This window comes from Camelus bactrianus, chromosome X (assembly GCF_048773025.1).
Source record: "Camelus bactrianus isolate YW-2024 breed Bactrian camel chromosome X, ASM4877302v1, whole genome shotgun sequence".
Classification (NCBI taxonomy): Eukaryota; Metazoa; Chordata; class Mammalia; order Artiodactyla; family Camelidae; genus Camelus; species Camelus bactrianus.
This window is the reverse complement of record NC_133575.1, coordinates 28,949,007-28,959,512: the sequence shown is the minus strand read 5'-3', so window position 1 is coordinate 28,959,512 and position 10,506 is coordinate 28,949,007. Positions and strand designations below refer to the sequence as shown.

Sequence of the window (10,506 nt, the reverse complement as noted above, 5' to 3'; positions counted from 1 at the left end):
AATTTCTATTGTGTATAAGCCACCTAATCTATGGTGTTCTGTTATAGTAGCCTAAAAGACAAAGCCAGGAACTGGTACTGAGGAGCAGGGTGCTGCTGTAACAAATGCCTACAAATGTGGAAGTGGCTTTGGAATTGGGTAATGAGTAGAGGCTGGAAGAGTTTTGAGGTACATTCTGGGAAAAGCCTACGCTGCTGTGAACAGAACATTAACACAACAGTAGACCAAAGTTGGGAGGAGAAATCAATCAAGTAGAAAACAGAAAAACATTGGGGAAAAGTTAACAAAACTGAAAACTGTTTCTTTAAGGAGATCAGTAAAATGTATTATTGTTTAGCCAGTGTGACGAGGGGAAAAAAAAGACAAAAAGGACTAAGATATAAATTACAAAAACCAAAAATGTAAAAGGTGATACTACTACAGATTTCACAAATATTTAAAGGATAACAAGGAAATAGTATAAACACTTTATGGCAGTAATTTTGACAGCATAGAGAAAACAGACATATTACTTAAAGCACACAATCCAAACAAACTCATTGAAGAAAAAAATAGATGACCAGAATGTTCCTATATCTTTGAAGAATGTAAATGTGCAGTTAAAGAAAATTTCCACATGATAAATTTCAGGCCTGGATGGCTTCACTGGTGACTTCTACAAAATATTTAAGGAAGAAAAATTACCAATTCTACACTAACCTTTCCAGATCATGAAGAGGATGGGATACTTCCCAAATCACTCTGTGAAGCCAGCATTACCGTGATGATAAAGCTAAGCAAGGGCATTAAAAGAAAAGAGACACCAGATACCCTCCTTGAACACAGGTGCAAAGATAAATGTTGGTAATATTTTAGCAAACTTAATCTCACCATACATATGTATCATGACCAAACGAGGTTTATGCCAGGAATTCAAAGTACTTCTTTTTTTAAATTTTTCTTCATTTAGTTTGTGGGTTTTTTTGACTTAGGGAGTTTTTTTCGGCAGGGGGAGGTAATTGGGTTTGTTTGTTTGTTTGTCTGTTTGTTTTAACGGAGGTACTGGGCATTGAATCCAGGACCTCATGCATACTAGGCATGTACTCGACCACTGAGCTATACCTTCCCCGCAAAGTACCTTTACTGCTTGGAAATCAACTTATGTAATTTGTTATTTCAACAAACTAAAGAGTAAAAACTATATGAATATCTCAGGGAATGCAGACAAAGCACTAGGCACAATCCAAGGATCTGACTCACAGCGTTGTCAGAAAGCCGCAGAACACCGGGAATAAAAAGGAACTTACAACTGAAAAAGGATATGTCAAAAAAATCTAAAGCTAGCGTCATACTTAATGACTTTCTCCTAATATCAGAAACAAGACACAAATTTCCACTTTCATCATTTAGAGTCAACATAAGCAGGTTCCAATCAGTGCAATGAGGCCAGGGCAAAAAGTTATTCTGACCGGAAGGGAAGAAATGAAACTGTCTTTGTAACACATGACATGACTATCAACATAGAAAACTTGACAGACTCTATAAAAAGGGCACTAGAATGAATGAGTATCCAAAAGTTGCGTTACACAAGGTCGACGTACAAAAATCTACTCTATTTCTCTATACTAACAATGAACATGGCCATTAAAAAATACAATACTATTCACAATAGTATCAAAAACATGAAATACTTAGGGAAAATATAAAGAAAAAGAGATGTGAAAGATCTACACAGTGACAGCTACAAAATAATGCTCAGATAAATGAAATAACACATAAATGGTGAGATGAACCTTTGTCATGGGTCAGGAAACTCAATACTGTTAAGATGTCGATTAGCTCAAAATTGACTTATAGATTCCACAGAACCAAAATCAGAATCCCTCAGGTTCCTTGGTACACATTGACAAACCGATTCTAAAACTCCTGTGAAGATTCAAAGGACCTACAAGAGTCAAAACAACTTTGTAAAAGAATAAAGAAAGTGGAGGACTAATACAGCCTAATTTCAAGATTTATGGTAAAATACAAAGTAATCAACACAACGTGGAATTGCTGTAAAGACAGAGGAGTCAACAGAACAGAAAAATGTGTCTAGAATTGCACCCATGGACATAGGGACAACTTATACCTACAAAGTTATGAAGGTAATTCAGTGGAGAAAACCTCCTCTTAAAAAAAAAAAAATTCTGGAACTACTGGATATCCACAGGCAGAAAATGAAAAACATAAACTAAAAACTTTGATTCATATCTTTTATCACCTAAAAATTAAATTGAAATAGATGACAGATCTAAATGTAAAACTTAAAAGATTATTAAACTTTGAGTCGAATGAAAAAAGTCTTCACGACCTTTGGATAGGCAAAGTTTTCTTAGATACAACACAAAAAGAGAATTCACAAAGGAACAACTTGATATATTGGACGTCATCAAATGGAAAAACTGTCCTTTGGAAGGCAGTGTTAAGACAATGAAGAGACAAGCCATAGGTGGAGAAAAAAATGTACAAATCATATATCTGATAAAGGATTACGTTCGGAAAGCACAAAGAACTCTCGTCTAAAAATGTGCAGAAAGTTTGAACAGACTCTTCACCAAAGGAGGGTTGTGAATGGCAAATAAGCACATGAACAAATGTTCCACATCTGTTCAGTAGCCCTTAGGGAAATGCAACTTAAAACCACAACGAGATACCCCTACACACATATTAGAGTAGCCAAAATGAAAACGACTAACCCTACCAAGTGTTGGGGAGTATGCAGAAGAAGTGCAATTCTCATATACTTCTAGAAGGAATAATTCGTACAACCACTTTGGAAAAGTTTGCTGGTTTCCTAAAACGTCAAACAAACACCTACGAGCTGCACCCGCCATTCCACTCACAGATGAAGTTTACTCAAGAGAAATCAAAGTATATAAATGCACAAACAAAGACGTGAACACAAGCGTTTGTGGCAGCTTTACTGGTAATAGTTTCAACCTGTAAACAACTCAAATTCCCATCAAAAGGCGAATGGATAAATAAATGGTAGTCTGTCCGTGCGACAGAACGTATCTACAAAAAGGAACGCGCCTTCAGCACCCATCCCGGGAGAACGCAGACTTCGCGGGGCGCCTGCGGTGACCCGCTTCTGGGAAGAACCTGCCTGCGCCTGGATTTCCCGTCTCCTAGCAACCGGAGAGGCGGGGACAACAAACTTGGGAAGCTAGTGGTTCCCCGAGAGGCCAGCGGAACCATGGCGGACAAGAAGTGGCTGCTAGGACCAGGGCCGCTGGAACCAATGCCCCTGGGCATGAACTGCAAGCCCTGGTACAGAGACAAGTTACCTTCCAAGTGTTTCGCAAAGCACAAGAAGGCGCTCCTGAAGTTCCCCACCTCCCTGGACGGCCGGCGGTGGGTATTTGTGAAAGAGGGGCTGGCCGACTTCCGGAAGGGCTGCCCACCTTGTGAAGATGTGATCCCTGGTGGCCCTGAGGAGGGCTTTGTCCCTGTGATTGCTCACAGAGTTCCCCAGCTGGGCCCCAAAAAGGGTCAGAGAAAGCTGCCCAAGACAGCAAACCTGTCTTCCACGCTCTCGCCAGCCCAGCCAGCACGGAAGGCGTTTGTGGAGGACATCGAAGCCCACCTGACCGAACATCCCTTGGCTCTCTACCCAAATCTGGAGGAAGATCTACCTGCAGACCTCTTATTAAAGGTACTGGAAGTGCTCGATCCTGACAGGAAGCTGAAGGATACATGGGCTTATTGTGAAGGCCCCAGGAAGAGAACAAAGCCCTCCACAAAGCTTCGTAAAAAACGTCCTGCCAAGGTCTACGTGGAACCTATCGAGAGGGCTCCCAAGTCATATCCATCCAGTTTGCATTATAAGGACAGGAAGCCAAGCAGCTTCCTGGAATTTCTCGAGAAGATTGCTGACTCACATCCAGCCAGTCTGCATCATGAGGGCAAGAAGTCAAGCATCGATCCAGAACCTCTCGAGCAGGCTCCTGAGTCAAAGCCAGCCAGTTTGCATCACAAGCGCAAGAAAGCACACATCTACCTGGAATTTTTCAAGAAGGCTCCTGAGTCACATCCAGTCAGTTTGCATCAGGAGGACAAGTCCAACATCCACCCGGAACTTCTCGAGAAGGCTCCTGAGTCACATCCAGCCAGTCTGCATCATGAGGACAAGTCCAACATCCACCCGGAACTTCTCGAGAAGGCTCCTGAGTCACATCCAGCCAGTTTGCATCACGAGGGCAGGAAGTCAAGCATCTGCCCGGAACCTCTCGAGAAGGCTCCTGAGTCACATCCAGCCAGTCTGCATCACGAGCGCAGGAAGTCAAGCATCAACCCGGAACCTCTCGAGAAGGCTCCTGAGTCACATCCAGCCAGTTTGCATCACGAGCGCAGGAAGTCAAGCATCTACCCGGAACCTCTTGAGAAGGCTCCTGAGTCACATCCAGCCAGTTTCCATCACGAGGGCAGGAAGTCAAGCATCCACTTAGAACCTCTCGAGAAGCCTCCAGAGTCACGTCGATCCAGTTTCCATCACGAGGACAAGAAGTCAAGCATCCACTTAGAACCTCTCGAGAAGCCTCCAGAGTCACGTCGATCCAGTTTCCATCATGAAGACAAGAAGTCAAGCATCCACTTAGAACCTCTCGAGAAGCCTCCAGAGTCACGTCGATCCAGTTTCCATCATGAAGACAAGAAGTCAAGCATCCACTTAGAACCTCTCGAGAAGCCTCCAGAGTCACGTCGATCCAGTTTCCATCATGAAGACAAGAAGTCAAGCATCTACCCGGAACCTCTGGAGAAGCCTCCTGAGTCACATCCAGCCAGTCTGCATCATGAGGACAGTAACTCAAGCATTTTCTCGGAACCTCCTGAGAAAGCTCCTGAGTCACATCGATCCAGTTTGCATCGTAAGGACAGGAAGTCAAGCAGAAAGGATTCACTCACTGATCCTCGTACTTCTAGAAAAATACCCAAAGGAATTCGTCAATTCTGCAAATGGGTTGCTACTTTTGGAGACTTGGGCATTGATGAAGAGTTCATCATGAAAAAGTGTGAGGTTAAATGTGAGTGCCCACCAACCTATGGTACAGGCTGCATCAAGAAAGTAACCAAGGTTCCTTCAGAGGTCAAACACTGCATAGGGCTAAATGAAATGGAGGAGAGAAAATTCTCAATCGAGGAGCGAAACTGGGAGAGGAAACTCCAGAAACCAGAGAATCCTTATAAACCCAACTGGGTGAAGATGAGGTATGGCGCATGGTATCTGAAGCCCAAGTTGTGGAAAAAGCTAATCAATGATGAACCTTTGACGGACCCCAAGGGCTTACTTGGAACTCAAGGCGGGTGTTTTGGAAGGAGGCTTCCTGAACAGGACATTCTTGAAGATCTTTATGGAACAATTGCCTTTAAAGATTACATTCTAAGCAAGGGGTATGAGATGCCAGACATCCTTGAGAGGTTGTTTATCAGGAAGGGATGGACCTATGATTCTGTTAAGACTCCTATACAAAGAGTAATAAAAATGACCTTAAACAAAGAAGAGGATACATGCGAAGATGGTTAGACAGGTCTCTACTACTTAACTTGGCTAGTTCTCTCTCATTTTAACAACAATCAGAATCTTTGATTCCATAATATCTGTAAACTGAACACCTTCCAACATTGTAAACTGACTATAACTCAATTAAAAAGTAAATTTAACACCTAATGCTTATAAGTATTTCTCAATGATCTTCTGCTTGGAGTCATCAGTATTGTACAAATTTTATCAATTATGAAATCAATATTCACATATACATGCCTCACATTTTATAGCACTGTAAATATTCCATGGTTTTTTCAATTATTTCTCAAAAGAAGACCATAAGATAAAGAAGAACTGCTTTCAAAAAATATGATCTAGTTATGCCAGCCGCTAAATGGGATAAATCTCAAAATAATTGTGCCGAGAAAAAGAAGACACAGAGCTCCACTTGTATTAAAACTATAATGAATGAATTATGACAATTATTTGGTTAAGCAAAACTTGAAGTCTGTAGCCAAAATGTTAGCTTCATCTAATAATGAAATTGGTAAATCCCTATTAGGATTGCATCAAGCTCCAAAACTAGATTGAAAACTATTTATCAAAATTATAAGTGAAACTTTAGTTATGCTGTTTTATCATGCTTCCCAATTGAACATACTTAAATTTTTTCACCATATTCATAAAAATTCACCGTCAAAGAGTGTTTCCGCATCATGTAACACAGGTGCAGAACAGGCAGGGAGGTTCGAGTCCCTGGCAAATCCGGTATGCAGAATAGATCTGGGTGAGGAAGACCACCCCGCACCATCTAATATCCTCACCTATCTATTCAAGTAACATTTACCTTTTCATTTCGGGAACAACTATGCAAAACTCACTCATAAATGTAAAATTAGAAATCAAACAACATCTTTACATTTCCAAAATAACTGGTAAAGTTATCTGGGACAAGGAAATTTGTAGCTAGAACGATTTGTAGCACAGATCTGAAGTGCACTTCTGCTTCCAGTAATGAAGGAATTCATCTGTAAATGGAAGTATGTGTGTATATTTCACCCTGGTGAGAAGGGAACACAGCTGTCAGGCTGCGGTATTCACTGATACCCTTGTTGCAATCAACTACTCCCTTTTCACTCACTTGCCCCTTTTCGCTGAGGTTACTCCGTGTCTGAATTACTGCCTTGCTCCCTGTGACTATTCTCATCAACATTCTTGACTTAAATATTCACAAAGAGTATCCATTCAAATCCTACCATTAGCTCTTTGGTCTCATTACCTCGATCAGTCTTACCCTCATTTCACTACAGACACCAATCCCTGTAGTCAGACTCCAGACTTCGTTTTTGGCAATAAATACACCAACTTCAAATCTCAGTTTCACTTTTTCCACCTTCAGAGTCCTGCTTTATACCTTGTCAATCACCCCTTTTACTATTCCCAAACCGCCAATTCTTCAATTCCAACATGTTTCCAATCCGATCTTCAATTCCAACATGTTTCCAATCCAATGATCCTTACCATCCTTTCAGCATTAATTGTGCCTTGTTTTCAGTTCCGTACTTTCCCAGCTTACATTCCACCGTCCACTGTTATCCCTTCTTTGAGTATACTTTTAACTCCCTTGCCTCTCTCCCCTGCTTTTATAGTCTTCTGACAAAACCCCAGTCCTGGTTAATCTTATTCTTTGCCATTCTTGTACCTGCAGCCAAACGGTTCAATATGGCTAAAGAAAAACGCATACCAATGCTGACCGGTTACATCTGGCATGAATCTTAAACGAGCCTTCAACACTAGCTGAAAGTTCTGCTCCATTTCCCTCATCAGTAGATTCTCCTGCTTTCCAAGATGATCGTTTTATTTCTGCTATCAATTGTCCAACATGCTGTCTCCATTCCTCCCTCTCAAAGAAAGCACTGCTTTGTACTTCAAGGATAAAATAAAACTGTTTTGAAGAGAACCTTCTGTTCCTCCCATCACCAAATCAACCAGGCCAGCCACATCTGTAACCATATTCTCTACCCCCGCTGAAACAAAGGATGAACTTTTTATTCTGCTAAGGCAAAGCCTTTCATTTGGGCACTGAATCTCAACATTTTGCCTAATTAAATATTTGTCCTGTATTGGCTCTGTTATTTTCCGATATTATTGTTGTTTTGGGGGATATATTCCTATCATTAAAAAAACAAACAAACAAACAAAAAAAAAAACAAAAGCAAAATCAAATAAGGCTCTCATAACTCACATCATCTGAAATAACCAAACAAAACAAAATACAAATTCTCTTGATGGAATTCTTCTCTCCAGCTACCACTCTACATTTTCTGCTCCACTTTGTAGAAAAACAAGCAGAAAGCGTTGTTTATAAATCACTGTTTCCATGTCTTCCTCTCTCAGGTTCTCCTGAATGCACTCCAGTCAGGAGTTTGTTCTGCTTTCCTAGTGAGACTTTCTTGTCAAAGCTCACCAACAAGGTGTACGTGGCAAAATCCAATGAATATTGTCATTTTCTTCAAGAGCACTGGGCGTAGTAAGTGCCTCGCTCCTTTGTGACCGCTGCCCTCCCTTTCTTGTCCTTCTGACACCACACTTGCTGCTGTTCTACTCCTTCCTGATTTGAAACTTGAATTTGAGATTCTGTTTCTCATCTCAGGGCTGGATTCACCCGGAGCTCGGTCTTGGGATTCACTCTCCAGGTAACTGAACAGCATGAGCTTATCTATCATACGTATCTTTCGATCCCCAAATCTTTATCTTCAGGGGTGAACGCCAGACCGCTACAGTCAGCTGCCCATGGGACACCTTTACCAGTATGTGTAAGAGGAACTTCAAACAAAGCGTGATCACAAGAACGCTCATAATTTCCTACTTCTAACTTTGCTCTTCCTGCCATAGTCCCCATTTTGGTAAAGGGCATCACCACTCACCCTTTTATTTTATTTTATTTTATTTTGGGCAGGGGAAATAATTAGGTTTCTTTCTTTCTTTATTTTCAGGGGAGGTACTGGGGATTGAACCCAGGACCTCATGCAGACGAAGCATGCGCTCTACCACTTGAGCTGTACCACTCCCTACCAGCACTCATCCTTGACTTCTCTACTTCTATGCTGAAGTTTGCCATAACTTCATAATGTATTCCCAAAGCGAGCACTTCTCACCATCTCTACGCTTACTGCTCTTCTCCGAGCCACCGTAATAGCTTGCCACACGAGAGCAAGAGCCTCTTACCTTGCCTTCTTTTCACACTATGGATTATTTTCCCCACGGTAAACAAGACTGAGCTTTTAAAAATCAAAATCAGGTCACGTTCCTCCCCAATTACGATGCTCAGAAGGCTCCCCATTACATTTGGAATAAAATCTAAACTCTCTACGGAGAATGAGAAATATCCCATTTCAAAGCTTTTGAATTCGCTCTTCCTTCTGTCTGCAATGTTCTTTTCCTAGATGTTTCTATGCTGAACTTTATTCAGGTATTGCTCAAATGTCACTTCTTTGGAGAGTACTTCTCAGACTACCAGATACAAATTATTGCCATCTATCACTCTCTAAGGTCCCTGCCTTATCATTAATATTGTAACATTTATCTCTACAAGATGTGGTATGTATGTCTACTTGTTTATTTCCTTTCTTCTCTAGGCTTAATGCTCTGTGGAAAACAGGGACTTTTTAACTAGCCTCTAAGTTCTCAGTATAGAGAAGGTACAGAACAAAAGCAGATACTCAATAAGTATTAGCTGAATGAATGAATAGAGGAGGAGCTTTTTTAAATAGCAGCATTTAATCAGCTTCTACAATATTTCCCTCCCATTTTAACAATCAAAACCCATTCCACCCTCATCTCCTTTTACCATCCATGCCAAATGATCCCTGCCAGAAGTGGGTCCCCCTCCTCTCCAAAAGGTCTCACTTGTTTCTTTTCCTTTTTTTCACTGATCAAATAGAGTTTATCAATTCCTTGCATCAAATACATGCCTTTCCCAGGGTTTCTAATGCAAACACCTCCAAAACAAGGGCTATGTCTCATTTACTTTGTATACAAGGTTAATATCATATGTGCTGGTCAGTGGACTAATAATCTACTTTATCCCATTGTATCTTAACACAAATCGCCCCTTCCTACACATTCACAGACACTTAAATATTTAACTGCACGAATGAATAAATTTATCTTTGAAAGAAATAAAGCAGGTAAATCAGACTGTAGTTTGAAATGACTCCATGGGCAGCAGTTCACTAGAAGAGCTATGATGTCCAAGACAGGTAAGAAAGGAGATTTAAATCTCCCATCTAACCACAAGTAGAATCCATTATCTAAATTTTCCTCAATTTTAAAAGTGCATTAAAAATACGCCCGTGTCATAGAAACAGCAACACATTTACACTCAGAAGACACGTACTGCAAATACCTTCCTTTCCTTATTTTGGTCATGTGACCTTGTACTTCAAGAAGCATGCCTCCTCACGTGTAAAACGGAGACCACATCACCAAACTCAAATTTTGGTGGAAATTAAAGGATTACTTTATATAAGTGCCTAATGCCACCAACATCACAGAATAGACACTCGGCATGTATTTGTGAAAGAGGAGGGAATACGGAAGGAGGATGCTAAAAAGGTAGAAGGCAAAGGAGCCAAGAAAAAAAAAAATCCCTTTTTGATGGTTTTTACCTAGCGTGACAGCCTTCAACTACACCTCACTCCATCTTAGCTTTCGCTTAAGATGAAAACGTGCATTTGCAAAATAAGAGTCAGTAGCAAGGCCTCCTACTGCTTATCGGTGATGGCTCCTCCCAGTGAAAATAAACTTTCCTTAGAGACATTACCTGGGTTTCTCCACTGCAGCAACTACCTACATTGCTATTAGTTGTCACACAGACGTAAACAAAAGCAAACAGAATTTGGACTTCTTAACACCAATGAGACTTTAAATCCATAGTCTGGGGGAGGGGGAATTCGGAAGCCTGATGTATCATTGTGTTAGTGTAGCTCAAGCTTTCA

General features: G+C 40.9%; 1 protein-coding gene across 1 annotated transcript; it reads left to right on the top strand.

Moving 5' to 3' along the window:
• Positions 1-3,217: 3,217 nt before the first annotated feature.
• Positions 3,218-5,545, top strand: FAM47A (family with sequence similarity 47 member A). The gene has a single exon (XM_074358971.1). The coding sequence runs from the start codon at positions 3,218-3,220 to the stop codon at positions 5,543-5,545; it is 2,328 nt and encodes a 775-aa protein (XP_074215072.1).
• The last annotated feature ends 4,961 nt before the right edge of the window (positions 5,546-10,506 follow it).

Coding starts and splice junctions, on each gene's coding strand:
- FAM47A (XM_074358971.1), top strand. CDS start 3,218: ATGGCGGACAAGAAGTGGCTGCTAGGACCAGGGCCGCTGGAACCAATG.